The 21,111-nt window shown below is 32.9% G+C and overlaps 6 protein-coding genes across 6 annotated transcripts; 2 read left to right on the top strand and 4 right to left on the bottom strand.

The window, feature by feature from the left end:
- Positions 1–1,090: 1,090 nt before the first annotated feature.
- gdl (gonadal protein gdl) lies at positions 1,091–2,452 on the bottom strand. The gene is made up of 4 exons (XM_090107442.1): positions 2,338–2,452; positions 1,989–2,149; positions 1,768–1,901; positions 1,091–1,264 (listed from the first exon to the last, which is right to left on the bottom strand). The coding sequence occupies exons 1-4, from the start codon at positions 2,427–2,429 to the stop codon at positions 1,124–1,126; spliced, it is 528 nt and encodes a 175-aa protein (XP_089963568.1). The 5' UTR covers positions 2,430–2,452; the 3' UTR covers positions 1,091–1,123.
- A 365-nt stretch (positions 2,453–2,817) lies between these two features.
- LOC149904510 (osteopetrosis-associated transmembrane protein 1) lies at positions 2,818–4,566 on the top strand. Its single transcript, XM_090107286.1, has 5 exons — positions 2,818–2,987; positions 3,067–3,368; positions 3,492–3,718; positions 4,013–4,184; positions 4,391–4,566. The coding sequence occupies exons 1-5, from the start codon at positions 2,902–2,904 to the stop codon at positions 4,444–4,446; spliced, it is 843 nt and encodes a 280-aa protein (XP_089963412.1). The 5' UTR covers positions 2,818–2,901; the 3' UTR covers positions 4,447–4,566.
- On the bottom strand, positions 4,554–5,803 carry Eaf6 (chromatin modification-related protein EAF6/MEAF6). The gene is made up of 4 exons (XM_090107287.1): positions 5,522–5,803; positions 5,233–5,436; positions 5,071–5,107; positions 4,554–4,987 (listed from the first exon to the last, which is right to left on the bottom strand). The coding sequence occupies exons 1-4, from the start codon at positions 5,663–5,665 to the stop codon at positions 4,560–4,562; spliced, it is 813 nt and encodes a 270-aa protein (XP_089963413.1). The 5' UTR covers positions 5,666–5,803; the 3' UTR covers positions 4,554–4,559.
- A 742-nt stretch (positions 5,804–6,545) lies between these two features.
- On the top strand, positions 6,546–8,826 carry Pex2 (peroxisomal biogenesis factor 2). Its single transcript, XM_090107474.1, has 5 exons — positions 6,546–6,866; positions 6,957–7,034; positions 7,119–7,544; positions 7,916–8,137; positions 8,690–8,826. Exons 1-5 carry the CDS (start codon positions 6,834–6,836, stop codon positions 8,771–8,773), a joined length of 843 nt encoding a protein of 280 aa, XP_089963600.1. The 5' UTR covers positions 6,546–6,833; the 3' UTR covers positions 8,774–8,826.
- Positions 8,827–8,874: 48 nt separating this feature from the next.
- On the bottom strand, positions 8,875–19,590 carry LOC149904506 (uncharacterized). Its single transcript, XM_090107468.1, has 4 exons — positions 19,438–19,590; positions 18,021–19,157; positions 10,035–10,134; positions 8,875–9,520 (listed from the first exon to the last, which is right to left on the bottom strand). The coding sequence occupies exons 1-4, from the start codon at positions 19,444–19,446 to the stop codon at positions 9,408–9,410; spliced, it is 1,359 nt and encodes a 452-aa protein (XP_089963594.1). The 5' UTR covers positions 19,447–19,590; the 3' UTR covers positions 8,875–9,407.
- On the bottom strand, positions 10,320–13,066 carry LOC149904507 (uncharacterized). Its single transcript, XM_090107149.1, has one exon. The coding sequence runs from the start codon at positions 12,868–12,870 to the stop codon at positions 10,648–10,650; it is 2,223 nt and encodes a 740-aa protein (XP_089963275.1). The 5' UTR covers positions 12,871–13,066; the 3' UTR covers positions 10,320–10,647.
- Positions 19,591–21,111: the final 1,521 nt, after the last annotated feature.

Here is a 21,111-nt window from a genome sequence, read left to right as displayed (position 1 = left end):
ATTAGAGTAATTTCGCTGAAATTTTAATGAAGTTACTTGAATATTACACTACATCACTAGTAGGCACGTATACATGTCATTGGCGCGAGAGAACATGCTTTTTTAGCCATTAATTAAGTTATTTTTTGTCATCAAATATTTGAATAACTACTTGGCAATTTTGTTTACTGTGTACAATTATGTAATAACTGGGGATTCAGTTCATAAACTGTATAAATAAAACACGTAAAAGTAAAGGTTTAATATGTTTATTTTGTATTTATCTATGATCTGTTTCTTGGCATGTATAGGTGTCGTTGGCGCACAGGGCACGATTGCGCATGACATCTATAGATGTCATTGGCGTTCAAAAGGTTAATATTGTAAAAACTCTGCCCACATACAAGACAAAATATATATTTTTTGTGTAAAATGTATTTTAAAGTTAGTATAACTCTGGTGGTTTGAATTGTTTAATAATTTCTATTTGTGTAACATATGGCTTAATCCTATGCATTATTATAAGATTATACTCTATATTTTACAGTAAGATAAATATGTAATTTAGCACAAAATAAACATTACATATGTGCAACTTTTTTTAAACTTTTTGTGATTTCTCTCGTATTTTTAGATATTGTTTTTTTTATTTTTGGTTCTTAAATAAATACCAATTGGAATTTTTTTGTGATAACATGTTAAAAATGTATGAAGGATTTACATGTTTAAACTGAAGTATTAATAGTGTAAAAAATTAATGATTTTCTGGAGAAATACTATGTACTAGGTATATGTTATTTATTAGGTGGTCAAACTCCAGAAAATTATTTGCTTGTAATGTCAGAGTTAAGTAATCGATACTGTATAATATTTGTGTAAACTTGTTTTGCAATTATTGTTGATGTAGTCATTTTTACTAAAACCTTTCGAAATAATAATTTGTTTTATTTCTTACCTAAATTAATAAAATGGCAGTAGAAAATGATAAAATATCTGAACTATTTATTGATATCATTAATCTGAACTATTAAAAAAATCCTATAACTTTATCATGGTTCTCTCCATGAGATTGATTTGTGAAAAATATTTGGAAAATAAATGAAAAACAATAAAAAATTATATACAATTATATTTAAACTTAAATTCAAACTTGTGGAATATCCATTTTACTCAGTCTTAAAATAAAATCTAACAGGTACATTTGTACTTTTATTTCTATTGGTTTGGTGGTAACAAAGAATCCAGGAACTCCAGCTTTTTCAAGTGTATCCTGTTGATCACTGACCTGTGAAAATTATGTTTTCATTAATTGAAAAGTAGAGAAAAGAAAAGAAGAAGTATCCAATTGAAATTATTTTTGACTTTATTAAGCACTGGCTGTTCCCTGCGGTTTCACCCGCATTGCTCCGCTCCTGTTGGTCTTAGCGTGATGATTTATTATATAGCCTATACTATAGGCCCTATAGCCTTCCTCGATAAATGGGCTATCTAACACCGATATAATTTTTCAAATTGGACCAGTACATAGTTCCTGAGATTAGCGCATTCAAACAAACACTCTTCAGATTTATAATATTAGTATAGATTATTTGAGGAACAGTTTGGCATTGAGGGTGATACACAAATGTGTACATGGCAATTACGATATTTATATTGCAAAAGTTGTTGATATGTAATCCACTTTAAATAAGAATGTGTAGGCTAAGTATGAATGATAAGAAATACATAATATTTGGTTGAGATATAACTCTTCTATTTTTGTCTGGGAAAATTTAAAATATTAATTACCTTTTGATCTAATTGTATAACTAATTTCATATCAGTCTGCTTCATTTCTTCTTTGTGTCTCTTTAATAAAATGTGTTTTTGTATTTCCTGATCTTCTGGATTAGGAGTAGAGTTAATCATATTTTGAATTTCAGCTGTAAAGTCATTGTATTATTATTTTACTTATACAGCAGCAGCTTTGAATTTTGCTACTTTTATCTAAGTAGAGATTATTAACTTACTTGTATGTTTATTAACAACTTGCAGCCTTTGTTGAAATAAATGTTTTTCAGTGACATGTTGAATTTCCATAAGACCTTTGACTATTTCGAAAACAGTATCATTAAGAAGGCAATTAGCAAGCCCTGATAACAGTTCTATTGGGACTCTCATTTGATATTTGCTGCAAAAAAAAATACTTCAACATTAAAACAGTCTGTATTTTATAAATTCAAAGTAAATTTTCAAATTATATAATAGCTATTGAATGGCTATGTTTATATTTTCATCTGCAATATCCATATAAACAAATAAGCATTTTAACAAAAATTATAAAAACAAGGAGGATTTTATTAAATTGAAAATACAAACGGTGGTAATTCTCTGGCCATGTCTTGTAGCTGTTCCAAAAGAAAATATAATTTTCTCTGCAACGCTTCCGGTGTAGGTTCAACAAAATCCATTTTCAAACACTGAATATAATTCTTTGCATATTAGTATTTTTTTACAACTAAGTTTGCCAAAATATTTAGTAAACAAAATCAAAATCTGTGCATTTTTCCAATCTCTGTCAAGTGTCAACTACTCTGAGCCAGATGTCAAAATTACAGCTGTTATTTGCAACAGATAATCAATTTTTTTCAATTTATAGTACAAGCTGTGAGTACAAGATTAGAGTAACACCGTAAAACTTACAAGTAGCGGCAGGTCAAAATATTATGTCAATGTCCCTTAAAATCTGACGTTTGATTTGCATTTTGGCATTTCGTAAAAGTTGTCAAACTTCAAACTTCAAAGTAAATTTGCAACCAAATAAAAACAAAGAGTAGGAGTTAGGACGTAGGTACCTACCACCTACCACGGACCACCTACATTGGATACTCTCATGTATTAAGATTTAAGATATTCCTGGCTTATTTCGATAGATCTTGTAAAATGTTAAAATTCAGTGTGGTGCTATTTTTTCAATTGACTTTGCTTCATGCTAATTTAAGCTACGATCTTCCACAACTTACATCAGTGTAAGATTTTGTATTTGATTAAACCTATTATAATAAGTATTGACTGAAATATATTTTAACAGAAATATTAATTTTCAAGGGAGTTTGCAGGACAAGGTTATTTATATCCTTACCCAGAGGTGTGTTTTGAGATATTAAAAGCATTCGCTGATTCTGCATCAAATTTCACGTTATGTTCAATCATAAATGCACGGCCTATTAGATTATGTGAAAACTGCGTAAAGCACTATGTCAAGTTTCATGATACATATAAAGAATTGTTAAATACCACAGTGAACGGAACTTCCTGTGGTTCAATTTTTATGTCCCAGGATAGATTGAATGTAATACAGCGACACCATGATGGTATGTTAGGCATTTGGGATAAAGGTAATTGTAATGGTAAGTGTAAAGTTTATCCATTCATAATATATAATATACCTAATATATATAATGATTTAATTGATATGTTACGTAGATAATCAGCTCAAACTGTGTTATTCATGATACTCATGCATATTTCAGATTGCTTCATATGGTCTAATGAAACTACAACACTTAAAAATAGTACAACAAAATTTTACGAAAAGTTCAATGACACAATGCAGTGTATTGTTTCAAATATAAACACAGATGACAAAATTGTATGCGAGAAATGCATGCAAAAATATGTTGAATTGGATGAGTTTTATAAAACATTAAGTAAAGATAAAATAGGAGTGGATAGTGTCTGCATGGATATTGTGGATTCTGTGAGTATGACTGTTTGGATATTGCATTTTATTTCCCTTATGTGATAATTGATATGTCCTTGTAGTAGAATTATAAGACACATTAACATCTACAGTTTTTTCAATATTATATATGGCTTCACAATGCCAACTGTTATTTGTTTTCAATCTATAACAACATTTATTTTCACTACAATTTATAATGAACTTTTAATAGTATTTTTTTCTAATGATTTGAAATAAAGTTAATAATATTGCACATCTAAGAGAGGTTGTGCTCTATTTCAAAGTATTTTGATTCATTATTTATTATAGATGAATAGAACAAGATCTATTTGGAGCAAGACATTGAGTTGTTGCAATTTACGGAGGTCCCCTGAAGTTGTATTTCTGTGCTGCACTGGGATAATATCTTTCCTTCCCATTTTGTTCTATATAGCATTGAGATATTGCGCACCAATCAAAGATTTACCCAATGTTTTAAAGCGTAAGTATATTCCAAAATAAAATACCTATGTCAATATTATTTTGAGTAACAAAATAAAAGCACTAAAATGCTTGAGAATAATATTTAAAAAATAAAACACTGTTAAATTGTTTGAACATTTATTTGGCTAATTATAATTATATCTAAATTACATACTAATTTGTTGTAATGTTATTTATGGATCTTAAAGTATATTTTTCTTACAGAGTCAAGATTTAAGCAGTCACTTATGAGGTCTATTGATAGCCGCAGAAGCAGCTGACAATTCAATATAAATTAAAATACCAAAGACAATTATTTTCATTAAGTATTTCATATAACTACTTCATAGAGATCATTAAATGGTTAGAGATAATTGTTAAGAATAAAGATATTCTATCGATTTCTGGCTTTCTTATTACTATTTTTCTTAACATTACTATTACTACTGCTATTTGATAATTTATGTTTTAATGCATTAGGTGTCAAGTCGCCTTTGCTCATAAGACTCATCCCACCATCTTTGTCTTTTGGTGTTCCAGGTCTGCTGTCCAAACCCATACTAGATAACATTTTGGAGTCCGCAGTGAAGGACTTTTGTAATAAACCACTTGTTACTATTTTTGGAGTAGGAGTTTTTGTTAATGACATACTTTTTTCAATGCTGCCATTGGTTTGCTGTTTTCCAGAAGGCTTTGACGCTAGACTTTCAGTAGAACCATGTATGGTTGTGTGATTCAAAGTTCCAATACTCAAGCCAGTGCTTATTTGGGTGTCTGACGAGTCTTCATTAGTTTGGGATTCAGTCTCACTATTTCGCTCATCTGGAAAAACATTTGGTTTACATAATAGTACAAATGAAAGAACAATTGGAATATTTATCATAAATATTTATAGTTCTACTCACTTTTCGTTTCAGCGGGATCAACCAATCCACTAACAGCCTGAAATAACAAATTCAACATGTTGTATATCAAAAGCATACATAATAAACTTGTTATTTCTAATTCAAGTAATAAATAATACACAATATAAGTAGTCTATTAAATATATATTCAGTGTAACTCACGGCCATAGAAGTTATAGAGGATTTTGAGAACAATCTTTCAGCTTCCTTAAATTTTCTGTTTCTTTTGTCTGCTTTAGAATTTGTGCTTTTATTAGTTGTAAGATATCTGTCCCACCCTCTAATTATATTGCCATAAAGTTGTGTGTCTTCTAGATATGAACCTTCGAAAGCATAAATTTGTCTTTCTAAATTAGCTAGTGTCTCCTAAAAAAGCGGCAAGTTTTAATTAATTTGTATTTAGACATAAAAAATACGTAAATTTTGTATTTGTTCAAAAAAGTGTACTAACAGCCACTTCTGCTTTTCTTTTTACTAGTTCTGCTAACTCTGCCCTTGTATCTGCGACAGATTGCGATGGTTTCGTCGCCATATTGAGGTTTTTAGATTTTACACTTTGGGTTTCACTAGCGGGGCTTTGTGGAGAGACAACCATTTTGCTGCTTTATCTAAACTTTTAATTGAATAAACAACACAAATATCGAAATGGAATTATTATATATACAATAACTACGGATTAATGTTGAATAACAAACAAATAAACGCAGAACATGTGTAAGCTGCAAACGATAAAACTGTCGTCTGTCAATAACATAAATGCACAGATTATGTATTAGTCATAAATGTCATTATTATAGCTGTCAAACCTAGTGCTGCCATCGGTAATTTATGCTAGCCTTATATTGCCATTCCCGTTGTATTTGGTATATTGTCTGTGGGTATTGTGCTCAAGGAATTATTAAATTTTATTGTAAGTAGATAGGCCCTAGAAGGGACCTAGTTAGCTATAACCCGAGCCTTGACCCGAGCAGATAGAGAATAGATCTGAAGATGGCGTCTGCTTGCACGCATTCTCGGTCACTCTCTATTGCTCTCTATACAAGAGTATAGAAACATTTGGTTTACATAGTAGTAACTATGTATAAGAATACATAGTTACTATACTCTTTGCTCTATACTCACACAGTGAAGTACGCGTTGTACACCGGCTAATCCCTTCTAAAATGATAAATACCTAAAAAAAATCGCAGTAGGATTTACCATTACCCATTAGAAAAGGAGGGGAATGCGATATAAATTAAAGGAAAAATAAATTACAGACAATCCGAGTTCGGGAGCTTTTAAGGCTAAAAAATGGTTTCTCTTGATTTCCGACAAAACTACAAGTCCTATGGAAAAAAGTTCAATGGCATAGTTGTAGGTATTATAAAGTTCTACAACTTTTGTATTCGCAATTTTTTCCGATGGTAATGACGTGCGCTCTATGTCAAGAGTCAACTGTCATTACTCATTTGTCAAAATACAATATAAAAAATGGAACATGAATGATGAAAGGTGTAAACAGGAGATACTGTAATTAGGAAAATAATAATTATTCATTAATCACAGCTATTTTTCTAATTTTAACAATAAGAAATATATAAAGTCTATTGGTATACATTTAAAAAAATAAGGGAAAACCTTATCTACCATAATTAAATTTGTGTATTATAAAAGCAAAGTTCAAGCTATCGTAAAGATAACTTGGTTACCTACCACTTGAGTTCGAAACAGTTAATTTTATAGGTGATATTAAAATATCGTCTCAATTTTTACACTTCAATATGTCTATTACATACATTCCACGCGTGACCCAGGTAAAGTAATATATTTAAAATATGTATGTTGTGATAGTCAACATGCATTGCATTATGAACAATAAATGCAATTTTTACCTTTATTTTTAGTTGGATTCCATACAACTCGATACGGAATTGGAAGAGCTATTCAAAAACATACTTCTTCAGGCTACAAAGTTTTTAGAGGTAACTATGTGTGAAGTTCCTGTATGATTTCAAAAAATATCATTATACAATATTAAATAATAATAATATCAATTTATCTTTCAGCCTGGAATCCTCCAACCAATATATCCAGAGCTTGAACTTCTGATAAGAACATGGATTTTCAAATATTCTGTATGTAATAAAAAATGTACCTTTGGCCAAGAAATGTTGTCATTAAAATATAGAGCAGACAATTTTTCAAAAAGCAAACTGTATTGGTACTATGGCTACACAATAGGTCTTAAATATTTAAAGGAGAGGGCATTGTACAGTTTTACTTCTAATACTAAAGTTCAAAATATGTTACATACACTGGAAACTTATCAAATAGTGGGTGATATATTGAATTTTCTTCGCTTCATCCAAAGTGGGAAGCATCCTGCCTTGATTGACTTCGTTCTGGGTTTAGAATTAACTGCAGATAAAGTTGTGAGAGAGAATTTAACTGATTTATCGTGGACAAGAGAACTTCTGTGGCATAATTCTATTGTAAGTGACCATTTTGTAACATTTTTAAATATTATGTGAAATCTAATAATGCAAAATTAAGCAACTTTAAATACAGTATTAAAAGTACAGACATATTATTATTGTGGTTTCGATTCCCACCCGGGGCAAATATTTGTGTGATGAACATAGATGTTTGCTCTGTGTCTGGGTATTAATTATCTATATATATACATACTTATATTTTTTCATATAAGTATGTATTAAAAATTATATATGTATGTTTATCAGCCATCTGGATTCCATAACACAAGCGAAAGCTTAGTAAAGGATCAGATCATGCCGTATGTGAAAATTGTCCTGAAATATTGATTTATTTATTTTTATGTTTAATTTTTTTTCATCTATTTTAGGAATTATTTGGAACAGTGCTTTCATTAGTCAACATGTTTGGGCTGAGGCAAAAATTGGCAAAGATATTGAAATACATGTGGTGGAGAAATTACGTCAGACCAGCATCTTCTTCAAAACAAGCAGTGATGACTGTGAATACAGTGTGTGCTTCTTGCTCGGAAAAACCTATCCTACCTCATGTTATGGGCTGCGCTCATATATTTTGTTACTACTGTTTACAGGTATGATTTTTTGAATAAAATGAGCATAAATTAAGGTAGAAGAGATAGTACATTAATAAATTAATAATATTTTAATGCGTCAAAATCATTATCATAGTACCTAATTTTTTTTTATTATCTATCTTTTTAATCTTTTTATTTTGATTATCTAGAAAAAAAGATAAGTAAAAGACAGCTTTCATAATGTTTTAGCCTAATTTACTTCTAGGTTGGCGAGCTCTAAAACCATCGTCAAAGTATATTGTTCTCATATTTGTATGGGAATTTGAGAAGTGCCCTGTGTAAAAGAAAAAAATTTTTTATATGTTATAGAGTCATGCTCTCGATGACATGTGAATACTTTTTCGACAGTTTTAGTGCTCGCACTTCTGAAACGTCCCTATCTATGCCCATGATGTCACTGAACTTAGAATTTCAATTTTATGATTTATGAAACATAAGACGCAACTATTTTTTTATTACTAACTATTATTTTGTGACAAAATCACTTCTATTTTTACAGATAATATATAATCCAAAAATTTGCTTTATCAGTATTTTTTATTTTTTCAGGCCAATAAGATTGCTGACTCCGATTTCGCGTGTCCAAAGTGCTATTATAATGGTAAAGAAATTACTAAGTTGGTTCTCAATTAATATTCATTATATTTTATGACAAATGTTTTTAATTAGTTCGTAAGAATTTTAATAAAATATACAAAGGGTGCTAGGCTGTGTTCATAAATAAAATATTGGCATTGTTACAATCAGTATTTTATTTAATTTATATACAATATTTATAAAATTAACAACCTAAATTATTTACATCTTCGTTATTCGAGTAAATCATTAAACATACATGCTATACGCATTTTCATTTAATTTTTAATTTAAATTATATTTACTTACTTACAACTAAAAATAAGATGCGGATTTCGTGCTAGACGTAAAAAATAGGACATAAAATTTATGGCACGAATAATGCAAGTAACAACCATCAGTTAGTTTTTAAAAGGTATTAAAAATTACGAGAAAAAATTTAACCAATATAATTTAAATCCGATGACACAAAAATTTTAAAACATACATAACTACATAGGTAGTAGGTAATTTTTGTGACATGATTTCCTGTTCTCTTTTGATATTGACTAAAAAAATTGAATTATTCTCGAATGTTCCAACTTACAGCCTTGTTACAGCGTTCGAAATTTAAACCTTAGCAATTTTTTTTAAATCTAAACCTATAGTCCTGACTCTGCTTCGCATTTGGTCGTATTTAGTATAAGAATTTTCAATGTTTCCTGTCTTTGCTATTGTGGACGTCAGCGTGGAAACCAGTTTCCCAATCGGCAACGTAGTTCACAGTACGCACGGAGCCGTCCGGTTCTACCAGTGAATATTGACCTGAATAAATCAAATTTTATCGATAAGATTCATGGTGATGCAATATGGAGTTAGTGGCGTATGTCAATTATTATTATTTTATGGAACGTGTTAGTTAAGTACTATATATATGTATTACGTACTATATCGCAATTAAAAGTATGTACATATATCTATATTTTTATTTTAATCTTATCACCTTTTAGCGGTCCGCCTTGGCTTGTTCTGTGGTCCATAGATATACTTATCTATATCAATATGTGAAATAATTGTTTAAATCGATCCAGTAGTTCCTGATATTAGTGCGTTAGAAGTTAAAACATACAAACTCTTTACCTATTTAGTATTTATAGCGGTAAATAGTGTTGAATAATTTAAAAGTAAAACCACATTGTATCTTTTCTCAAAATAATATAGATTAACCAATAAAAAGCTTTTACAATGCACTATTTGCTTTCATAAAGTTATGACTTATGATGTTCTGAATGTATACATGAATGTATAAACTGTATATCTTTATTTATTTAATGATTACCTTTGACGACATCTCCATCACGTTCTTCCTTTTGCTGTTTGATATCACCAGTATGTGGGTCATTTACGCCGTACTCAAAAGCATACCGAGGGTGAGCATCCTAAAAAAAAATAAAAATTATCAAACACGTATAATAGTTGAGTTTTACTTACCATTAAAACTCGTATTATGTCCAGGAGCCTTATTCGAGGCCTTTAAACAATAATGAGAGAGACATCTTTGATTTCCGGCCGACATTACGTAGTTGTAGTTCCAATTATCTCCACAGAGGGCCTTGTTGTCGCGCTTCCGTGTTTACCAGAGTGACGTTTGTACAGCTAAGCTTATAAATAACGGTTATCGCAGTAATTAGCTCATTGAGTCTCATTATTTTTAATAATTTTATTTTATTAATTATTTAATCAAACTACCAGGCAGGACTTAATGTAAGGCCTCGAATAAGGCTCCTGGACATAATACGAGTTTTAATGGTAAGTAAAACTCAACTATTATGTCCTTACGCCGTTATTCGAGGCCTTTAAACAATAATGAGATATTGTTTGGTTTCGCCTGGTAAACAAGACGCCAATGTGATTATTTACAAAAAATATATTAATATAATCATTTCAATTTACTATTGTGATAAGGGCTCAAACAGAGCACATAAAGAATTATTCTGATTATTAACCGGTCTCACTTCTTTTCTATAATATTTTTTGAAGGTATTTTGTGACCTCCAATTTCCCCTTGCAAGAATTTTATCTATAGATTCATTGTCTAACCAGCTCCTAGAGGCAACAGCTGATCGAACGCTACCAGGAGCAGCTTCAACACCCGCCTCTCTCAAAGCAGATTTCACCCAACCAGCTATTACAGTTCTAGAAGCGGCTTTCGCCTTGCCACAAACGGTTACAAATAAATTATCTACGTTAGCCGAGTTACGCCTATCCATGCCCAGATCTAATAACTTTCTAATCCAAAATACGGGGTCGATATTACAGTTACTTGCGTTTGACAATAATTTCCAACCCGATTGAACATATGAATCCGAGTCAGTCTTAGATCCATGTTTGGGCCAAAAAACTATAGAATTTTCTATGGTACTATCTACATAAAAGCCTTCTGCAACACTCAAAAGTGTCAAGTCATGTATTCTACGACCTGAACACAATAATAATATAATGGCACAACGGCGTGAAATTTCCCACAAGTTACTACTATTCTGCACATTATGATTAGTTAACCACGATATCAAAATGGAGGTATCCCAAATGTTACCCGCGCGCAATTTTGGGCTAGTATTTGCTATAGCTTTTAAAATCTGTTTTACTAAAATATTCGAACTTAACTTAGAATTGTCCTCCGTTTTACATAAAGTGGACACGACTGATTTATGAACTAAAATTGTCCTATATGCAAGTTTTTCGACTAAATGTAAATCAGCTAAATATTTGGCTAAATCAGATCCTGTTGGATTCTTAATGTCGACATTGTGTTTTAAACACCAATTAATCCACCGTTCCCAAGCAGGTTTATACGTTTTAAGAGTAGAGCCTCGCCATCCTGACCGCAACAGCGATTTTTGCTGGCTTGACCATGTTTCTAACGCTTGCGACCACCCCCACATTTCCAAATTTCGAGAACCATATTCTTTACCTTTGGTGGAGGGAGACCCGTGGTCAGATCTATTAGTTTGGTCTCCAGGTGGCGGACGGTGAAGGGTGGTGCTATCGCTCGCGACTTCAGATCTGCTCTCCAAAATGCCCGTGGCCACCTCGGTGCTACTATTAGGTACATACCTTTCGCTCGATTGAGATGCATCAAAACTCGGGGCAGGACACTCGGAGGAGGAAATACCCACGCTAACCTGAAGGTCCAGTCCCAAGCAAACGCGTTGTGTTTCCATGCTTGTCGATCCCGTTGGTCTAGACTCACATATTTGGGTACCACATGAGCTCGTGTTGAAGCGAAAAGATCTACATCTGGCACTCCCCATTTCGCAAACACTAGATCTGTCGTTGATGGTAGTAAATGCCATTCCGCGGGGGACATGTTCCGCGATAGGCGATCTGCTTCCATATTGTAACTGCCTGGAATGTGGTGAGGAATCAAATGTATGTCGAAAATGTCTAACAGATGGTAAACTTCGTAAGTTAGTTTCATCAGTTCCGCCGACCGACAACCCCCTTCGTTTTTCAAGTAGGCTACAACGGCTTTGTTGTCGCACTGTAGAAGAACTGACGAATGAATCAGAGAGGGACCCACTTCCCTTAAACATTTGACAACAGTGAGCATTTCCTTTTGGTTCGAATGAAGTAAGCTTTCTGCGCCCACCCATTCTCCCTTCATATGAATACCATTTAGCTCGGCCCCCCAACCCGAATCCGCCGCGTCCGTTGTTAAGAAATGTGTGGTTGAGGGAGGATGAATTCGAGAGAACTTCTCGCAATTTACCAGCCACCACTTGAGCTCCTTGACCACCTGTTGCGGCAGATGAAACGACGTTCGGCCTTGGTGTTTCAGCAGTCTGTTTGAAAGTGTTAAGAGACAACGGAAATTGAGCCGGCCCTGGGGTATAACGAGACGAGCAAAGTTTAGAAAGCCTACAGTACTCTGAGCCTCTTTCAAAGTTATGACCTGACTCTCCAATAGATGTGAAATATTTACCTTTATTTTCCGGATTTTGTTTTGTGGTAAACACTTCCTGTTCTGCCACGTGTCCCATACTATACCCAGGTATTCTAAAGAGGTCTGAGGTGAGAGTATCGATTTGTTGGTGTTTACCTTCCAGCCCAGCTCCTCTAGACTTTTTAGCACGAACTCCACTTGGTTGACGAGCTTGGCTCTGTCCTGGCATACAATTAAAAAATCGTCGAGGAAAACAATGATTCGAATACCTTTTTCGCGCAGAAATTCCGCTGTCCAGTTCGTCAGGGACGCAAAAACCTTGGGTGCTGTTGCAAGCCCAAATGGTAAACAGGTCATCTGTAACATCTGGCCCTTGTACATCAACCTCAGAAAGCAGCGATGACTCACGGCTACGGGCACGTGACAGTACGCTTGGCTGAGATCGATTTTTACCATGAAATCGTGCGGCTGTAGAAAATCTGGAACTCGATGTACCGAAATTAGTCGGAATTTCGTTACTTTGAGATATTGATTCAGTCTTTTTAAATTGAAAATTGGACGCATTGAACCGTCGCTTTTCGGAGTTAGAAAGAGGGTAGATAAAAAACTGGGCGTTTCGGGGGCATGCTGTAAAATATTTTCGGTTAGCATATTGTTTATTGCCAAATCCATCTCGACAGATGGAACAGTTTGATAGTGGACTTTGGTATGGCGCGGCATGACCAAGGGCGGTTTCGCTTGAAAAGGAATTTTGTAACCTGTTATTATTTTTAGCAGTGCTTCTGGAGCACCCCTCTCTTTCCAAATACTCACAAACTCCGTTAACCTGCCCCCCCGAAACGTCTGTAAATAGTCAAAATCTTTTATCACCTTTGCCTCTTGGACGCGAGGCACTAGTACTGTTAGATTGCGGTCGGTTAAAACGCATTTGCTTAAATTGTGATCTAAATTGAGGTCGAAATAAACGCTCATTAAAGTCATAATTAGGACGCACTCCTTTGGGAGGTGCATAATGTCTAAAACTATTATTATTATAATTGAACGCAAACGGTGCAAAGGAGCGACCGGTTTGGTTTTGAATAAACGTACTAGGTCCAGGTTGCGCAGCCTGGGACCCAGAAATAACTCGCTTTTCTTGCGCAGAAAAGGAGGATTTATTTTGCGAAAAAATTTTATTAATACCGCCATTTATTTTTAAAAATTCAGAAAATGCTTCCTTTTCAAAAATATATTCACAAGAAGGCGGAATCTTTTTTAAACTAACCCTCAAAAACTTATCTTTTACCAAATTTAAGAAAAAATCCCTTCTTTGTTCAACAATATCCGCTCGTCGACCGCATACTAATTGTAAGCAATCAAGAGAAATTTTTTGAAAACTGCCCGAAAATGTCTCTTTAATTTTAGAAAGCAAGGATTCTTTGTTTATTTCCTCACTGTCATTAGTCCATTGTAACAATTCCGATACGCCCTTTTTTAACGCATCACTTTGCATAATTAACGCATGAGTAATAGCACTTAACGACTTTTCAGTTGCAATTAAATTATTAGATTTTTCGAATTGTTTAATTTCATCGTTTACTTCAAGATCAACAAATCCCGGACGAGCGTTATACAATTTTTGAATATCGGCATAACGTACGTTTGTCCAATTCTCCGAATTAAAATGTTGAAGAGAATTTAATAATTGCAAATGTTCAGTTGAAGTATTTGCTACGGTTGGCTCTTTTAAATTTGTAGTCAAATCGAAATTAAAAGAAACGCTCGGCTCGACAGCCGGTTCGCTTACATGATCACAATCATCTAAATTAATTCCATCCGAACAATAACTATACCCCGGCGGGTAGTAGCCAAAACTAGAGGAGAAATTCGCAAGAAAATGCTGTATTTCACTGACCTGATTTGAAAGTAATGACAAACTTTCATTTTCCTTACGTGTTTTCTTGCTCTTACTAGGTTTGCTGCTTTTTCGTTTTCTTTTAACCGTCTTTTTAGGTGAACGTACGACCTCCTCTTCATCCGACGATAACGACGACGAACAATCGCTGGATACCAAATTATCATTTGGCATCTTCTCACTACCTCCGTCACTCATTTTAAATACACTTTACACGACAACTTCTATTTAAATTTTAAACTGTTACTAATTTTAATATTTAAAATTTTAATTTCAAAACGTAATATAATATAATAGCAAACTACAACTTTTATTCCAAAGGATAATAAACGAACGCTAACAGCGTTATCCCAAGATATACTGTCGGTACGAAAATTAAGACGCCAATGAGCTAATTACTGCGATAACCGTTATTTATAAGCTTAGCTGTACAAACGTCACTCTGGTAAACACGGAAGCGCGACAACAAGGCCCTCTGTGGAGATAATTGGAACTACAACTACGTAATGTCGGCCGGAAATCAAAGATGTCTCTCTCATTATTGTTTAAAGGCCTCGAATAACGGCGTAAGGACATAATCGAAGTTCATTGCTTAATCTATAGTGATCAAATAAGAAGACTACTAAATGCTGTTGAATGCGGATTTGCCTTTTGAAGATTTCGTGCCAATTTCTTTTATCCTCCCTCGTAAAAGTTTCTTATTTGCCAATACATTTTGTAATGAAATGGACATGACGTCATTGTCATTTCTTCGCCTGCACAAGGTGTTTACATACTACTATTTATGGCTCTCACCGTATTAACAGATATAATATTATAGGAACGAATAAAATTACCATTCCAATGCCTCTAAAATAACGCAGATCAGCCACAATATATCAGATAAATAATTTTTATTAATCAATTTATTAAAGGTTTATAACTACGAATACGCGATTAATGGATTTTCTATATATGAGCTATGTGGCCTTAACGCTAACTTTAATGTATCCAGGTCAACAGAAAATATTCTAGAATTATTTGCTAGTGTTAGAAAAACTACAAAACAATTTTTTGGTCATACATAGGTATTTTATTAAATTCATATACATTTATTATCTACGGAATGGCTCGACAGGACATTTTTTTTATCTTTCGGGATTTTTTTTGTAGAGCGTAAAGTAATTTGACTCTATCAACCTATACAGTCTACAGTATAGGTAGACTCTTGTACCTGTTTACAATATAGAAACGTTAAATTCGGATAGATATAATAATATAAGGATGACGCATATTTTCATATTCCCGAAAAAGGATAAGAAAATTATTCTCATTGTTGATAAACATTAAAACTTTTACAGTTCCTATATTCGAAATCAAACTTTATAATATTTAATCGTTAAAAGAAATTTAAGAGTTTTTAGCGGATTTATACGCGATTTATTTATTATATTATTAACCCGACGTTTCAAACACTTTACAGCGAGCTTAATCTCCCCGTGACCACAAATCCAAAAGTATTTAATTTCGAAATGTATGAATATAATACTTGCGTAAAAAAAAGCGCAGGTGGATTCTCTACATATAGGTACTTTTTGTTTATTTTTTATCCCGTGCCAATCCGGCCAGCTGTAGGTATCGGGATATTGCAAGCTAGGAAACTTAAAAATTATAAACAAGCTTCAGTGAAAGTCCGTACAATATAAACTAGGTAAACAGTGTATAAATTTAACATAAAGCACTAACAGTTCATATAAATCAAATTGTGGTTTGCTAACAACTAAGCTAACAACACGGACATTGAACATGATATTCTAAGAGAATTTAGCAATCCGCAAATTCTTGAATATTAATCCAATAATATGGAGGTAAACTAAATTCCACACTTTATCAAAAGCAAATAGCTTTGATGGTCAGTTTTAGTATTTTCATTCAGAAAAATATACTTAAGAATTCTTAGAATTCCGTGCTCGCAATCTCTATATAAAACGGTCTTTAGCATGGCGCAAATTAAATTTCGAAATAAAAGTTTAGCGTTAAACTTAATAGTCTGTATAGTTAAACAGTTCTTGTATTTGCTATCAATAAGGAATTGTTAACAATCGAAATTTCGTAAGTTAAATACTGGCAATGGTGCGTAAAACTGTTGGAATGGGGCATTTCGAAAATAAAGTCCATTCGAAAGATAACATCTGTTAATAGTATTTATCCTCGCCGTGTCCAGTTTCGCCAGACCTGAATTTCTAAGTGGATGTTAATGAATTTTGGTGTTGCGTTAAGATTTATTATTTTATAACAAAACATTTTGTAATTTAATATCATTAAAGAACCAAGCTAAAATTATGATTTAAAGATATAATGAAACGCGAAATATTTTAATCTACATAATTTGTTAAAAATTTAAATGTATATAACTGAAATATAACTGGAAAATAATAATTTATACATATGCATTTTATACATATATGCATCTCTGTGCGTTGTTACTACAAACATAGACAAATATACTCAAGTTCTATTAGTCCATGCTACAAATTAGGAAACGTTACTACGATTCCTAAACCGATTTTGATTTTTTTTGTATCTTAAAGGATTCCAGAATGTTCTTGATTTAGGTACACTTCGAACGCGAGGGAGGTTAGCCAAGGGAAATTTTTATCATAAAAAACAACGGAGATTTTGTATCCTAATAGGTAGGTAAGCTTACGAAATGAAAGGAGCACAAGAATGTCCTGGTGAATGATGAATACAAAACGTTGAAATATAGAAACGTGACTATTTCAGTTTTTATTTTAAAATTTAAACAAAAGCAGTTGCAACTTGAGAAAAAATTTATACATACAGGATATTTTTATTTGTACACATAATAATATATAGGTCGTCCGATTATATATTTGAAAAATTGCATTAAAATAAAAAATAAAAGAAGATACTTTCATATTGTTACATAGTCGCGCGTTTAAATATTTATTGACTTCCGGTCAAATGACGCACATACCTAATATCAACACTTACAATTTACATGCGCTATTATGTTGGTTTTGTTTTTCAATTAGGTAATATAAAAGAAAGGCTAAGCTATTCTTAAGCTATTGTTTAAAAGTATCGATACAAATTGATAGTCTATCAAAACTGGATCTAGTTTTTTTTTTATCGGGGTCATGTCATAGCCATGTCACAGAACTTGTTCATGGCATATTCTGGTACCGATCTATTTCCATTACATCACGTATGTGTATGTGATTGCTTGGACATGACGAAATAACTAAGGTTTTTACGGATCGAAATGTATAATATCTCAAAATGTTTATTTTTTATTTATATCTAAATGATTCAACTTCCGGAGACTAACATCACCTTTTAATGTGAGAGATAAATGTTGCATAAATTATAGCTTCGGCGATAAGCAATTCATTTTCGGGTTTTAGATTTAAAAAAATCGGATATTTTTATTTGACTTTTAGACTTTAGTTTAGAATATACATTCAAAAAATTTTGTTACTTACGTAGTTTTCCAAAAATTCCGTGTGCACATTCTTAGAATGATGTGCGGAAGATCCAGAGGCCACACTTAGATGAGAGACTTGCTGTACTGCAGGGACGACCTGTTGTACCGCAGCCGGTGTGTAGTGGCCGATGTTGGATGCACTTTGGGAAATCGGAGCATATTGAATTGCAGGTGCGACGTGCTGAGTGATCACGGGAGCCTTGTATTGTACTAAAGCCGGCTGTGAATACTGCACTACAGGCTGTGCTGAGTACTGTACAGCTGCATGTTGGTTGATTTGTCCATGATTTACAGAATATTGAGCTGCTTGCGGGGCTCTATAAACTGGAGGGGCACTGTACAATGTTTGTACTTTTGCTGCATTCAAGGATCCTTGATTGTACTGGTTATAAGTTGATGTATAACCAGTATTTGTATAACCTTGATTGTATTGGTTTGACGCTGAAGCGAAAATAGCGGGATTTGCTTGTTGAACCCTTAATGCTGGCGAAGTTTGGTAACCGGCACTGGGAGCGGCGTACACTTGAGATACCACTGGTCCAATTGATTGGGCACTGTATGAATTTAAAGATGCTTTGGCTAATGAACCTGTAGCAATAACATTTCCTTGAGATACAAAGTTTTGAGAGTTGTATGTCGTTTTTGCTGGTGCCAAAGAGAATTTGGCATGTAAGGGAGCGGCTGTTATTTTTGCTATTATAGGAGCTTGAGCGTAAGTTGCCGATGGGATCACAGTTCTAGTTTGCGCCGCAGATGACAATCCTTCAGAAGTAGCATAACCATGCTGTTCGCTTTGTGCACTACTGTACGATTCAACCCCGAAATTTTGGGGGCCTTGGTAACTCGGATGGGATTGATATGACATTTGTTGAGGAGCTGGTTCGAAGAAGGTTGTTTTTGCGTATCCACCTTGAGTATTATACGCATTTCCTGCTGATTGTTGAATTGGTTGAAAGAATTGTGGTGCTGCTGTTGCCTGTACACCGGCTGTAGTTAATTGCACAGCTGGAGTGGGATATGAGTAGCCGCCGTCGCCACAGCCTTGTATAGTTTGCACTTGGCTTAAATGGTAGTTAAGGTCCGGGTCGTGATAAGCGTAGGCATTTGAAAGGAACGCAAATGCTAAGAGTATAACCTGAAAATAAAAATTTTAAATAACTAATTGGAAATTGAATAGGCTCTATGGTAAGTCTATTTGGTATTCAGGTTTTAAAGTACCTAGTCAAATTTTATAATAAAATAAGGATCATCTAATTTTTTTATATATTTTTTTTGTTAGCAGAGAACTGTATTTCGACAATAGTCTAACTATTCATAAAAATGAAGTAAGATAACTAATTTTTTTGTAAAAAATGAATCATAATTTGCTTTGTGTGTGTGAATTATTAAAATTTATTCGTGTCTATGATACTTACTGGCGTCATGATTGTCCGATAGCAAATCCTTGATTCACGTCTATTGTTATAAGAGCATATCACTTAGTAATTGAAAACTTGAATAGTATTTGGCAAAGCGTAAATTGAAATGAGAGCAAAGTGGGCCCGCTAACTCTTATATAGCAATCTCATATGTGTAAGAACAGGTCATACTTTTTCACATTCGCTGTTAGTAAAGTGGGCGCGGTTTAGTGCTTTAATCTAAATATACTGGTAATGAGTAACGATATAGTATATAACTATAATTTTCTTGACAAAACTATAGGTATCAAGTAAGAAACAGTAAAATGTATAATTAATAAAATACTTACGATCATGTACGTTTTAATTAGTTTGTAATATTTTGAAAAAGAGCGCTCTACAAGGAAATAGATATTTAGTTTTGAATGTTAATTATATTCAGATATTATAATGTAATTAGAGTAATTATACAATATACATACTCAAATTATTTGGTAATAATATTTTAGACCTGAAATTGTTTTATCTATGCATTATAGCGGCCGTATATCAATATTGCATACATACAATATTTTTTTTTAATTGCGAAGTAGTTATAGACTATCAATAATTAATAAAAATAGGAAATTTTTGAAATTTAAACTAAACGTTCTTAGAAAATCAAATCATTCCCAGTTTTGTGTTTATTGCCTGACAGATTGAAGAACGAGTGCCAATAATTATTATGAGGGAACTTTACTTCTTTTTGGCATACCGATACTTACGAACACACTTTACAAAATTAGGTGGACATTTTACTCGATTATTTCTTATTTAGTGGACCTTTTTATCTGAAATTATGGATACCTAAAAAGTAATAGGTAGCTAAAGATAATCGTCAGAGTAAAGATAATTTCAAGGATTTAATTACTACAGGCACAGAATAGTTAATAGTGCTACAGGTTATTTAAATTTATTTTCAAAATACGCTTATCCGTTTATCGATCTTTGTTATCGATTCTAAGTTTTTCTTTGTACATAATATCTTTTATTGTATTTAAAAGTTCAGAGGTTTTCTTTTGTATAAGTTCTTAAGAATAAATAGAAATAAATGGGCGGGTGTGCAATAATATCTAAATGGGTATGGATTACAATAAATAATAGCCATTAACAGATGTTATCGATAACTATGCATTCTCACAACGTGACCTCTTGGCTCCCACGGACACGAAAGATGTCGATTCTAATGACAATCTATGCAATTAGTAAAGGGCTAAAATAAACATGACTCTTGACTTTAAAGGCTTTTTCTCCATTTTCTCCTTGTTTCTCCTCTCCAAATGTTTTTTTCAAATATTATACTGACGAAATTAAATATGATGATTTTTTAACATACATACAAGTGACCTAGATCAAAAATAGGTACCTACATTTGTGTCGAGATATAATTTATTCGAACGAAAAGAATAAACTACACGTTTAAAAAAATTAAAAAAGCTTTTACCGAAAGCTCTATAATTTTTTACCTTGGTTCCCGGCAAAGTCGGAGCAAGTAGTTAGCTAGTTTTATTCATTTTCGCAAAAATATTTATTGAGCACGAATTTCTCACATAAACTTTGCAGCTTATATAACAGTTTTCTGCTTTAATTTACGCGTGAGTTATCAATAACTAGATTGATTTTATCTTTTCCACTAATTCTATATTTAGTTCA

This window comes from Colias eurytheme, chromosome 11, assembly GCF_061535395.1.
Source record: "Colias eurytheme isolate Ceu_HAF_F1 chromosome 11, ilColEury1 Martin Lab GWU primary, whole genome shotgun sequence".
Classification (NCBI taxonomy): domain Eukaryota; kingdom Metazoa; phylum Arthropoda; class Insecta; order Lepidoptera; family Pieridae; genus Colias; species Colias eurytheme.
This window is presented reverse-complemented; position numbering and strand designations above follow the sequence as displayed.

What these genes read in the sequence shown, in the direction of transcription:
- Pex2 (XM_090107474.1), top strand. Translation starts at nt 6,834, where the DNA reads ATGTCTATTACATACATTCCACGCGTGACCCAG. An exon ending in ACATTCCACGCGTGACCCAG is followed by an intron (nt 6,867 to 6,956) that starts GTAAAGTAATAT and finishes CTTTATTTTTAG; the next exon opens with TTGGATTCCATACAACTCGA. An exon ending in TTCTGTGGCATAATTCTATT is followed by an intron (nt 7,545 to 7,915) that starts GTAAGTGACCAT and finishes CATCTATTTTAG; the next exon opens with GAATTATTTGGAACAGTGCT.
- LOC149904506 (XM_090107468.1), bottom strand. An exon ending in CGGAATTTTTGGAAAACTAC is followed by an intron (nt 10,135 to 18,020) that starts GTAAGTAACAAA and finishes ATTTTTTTTTAG; the next exon opens with GATGCTCACCCTCGGTATGC. An exon ending in TGATGGAGATGTCGTCAAAG is followed by an intron (nt 9,521 to 10,034) that starts GTAATCATTAAA and finishes TGATTTATTCAG; the next exon opens with GTCAATATTCACTGGTAGAA.
- LOC149904510 (XM_090107286.1), top strand. Translation starts at nt 2,902, where the DNA reads ATGTTAAAATTCAGTGTGGTGCTATTTTTTCAATTGACTTTGCTTCAT. An exon ending in GGATAAAGGTAATTGTAATG is followed by an intron (nt 3,369 to 3,491) that starts GTAAGTGTAAAG and finishes TGCATATTTCAG; the next exon opens with ATTGCTTCATATGGTCTAAT. An exon ending in TTTACCCAATGTTTTAAAGC is followed by an intron (nt 4,185 to 4,390) that starts GTAAGTATATTC and finishes TTTTTCTTACAG; the next exon opens with AGTCAAGATTTAAGCAGTCA.
- gdl (XM_090107442.1), bottom strand. Translation starts at nt 2,429, where the DNA reads ATGGATTTTGTTGAACCTACACCGGAAGCGTTGCAGAGAAAATTATAT. An exon ending in ATGGCCAGAGAATTACCACC is followed by an intron (nt 2,150 to 2,337) that starts GTTTGTATTTTC and finishes TTTTTTTTGCAG; the next exon opens with CAAATATCAAATGAGAGTCC. An exon ending in TTATACAATTAGATCAAAAG is followed by an intron (nt 1,265 to 1,767) that starts GTAATTAATATT and finishes TAATTTTCACAG; the next exon opens with GTCAGTGATCAACAGGATAC.
- LOC149904507 (XM_090107149.1), bottom strand. Translation starts at nt 12,870, where the DNA reads ATGCCAGGACAGAGCCAAGCTCGTCAACCAAGTGGAGTTCGTGCTAAA.
- Eaf6 (XM_090107287.1), bottom strand. Translation starts at nt 5,665, where the DNA reads ATGGTTGTCTCTCCACAAAGCCCCGCTAGTGAAACCCAAAGTGTAAAA. An exon ending in AAAGAAAAGCAGAAGTGGCT is followed by an intron (nt 5,437 to 5,521) that starts GTTAGTACACTT and finishes CCGCTTTTTTAG; the next exon opens with GAGACACTAGCTAATTTAGA. An exon ending in TGATCCCGCTGAAACGAAAA is followed by an intron (nt 4,988 to 5,070) that starts GTGAGTAGAACT and finishes ATGTTTTTCCAG; the next exon opens with ATGAGCGAAATAGTGAGACT.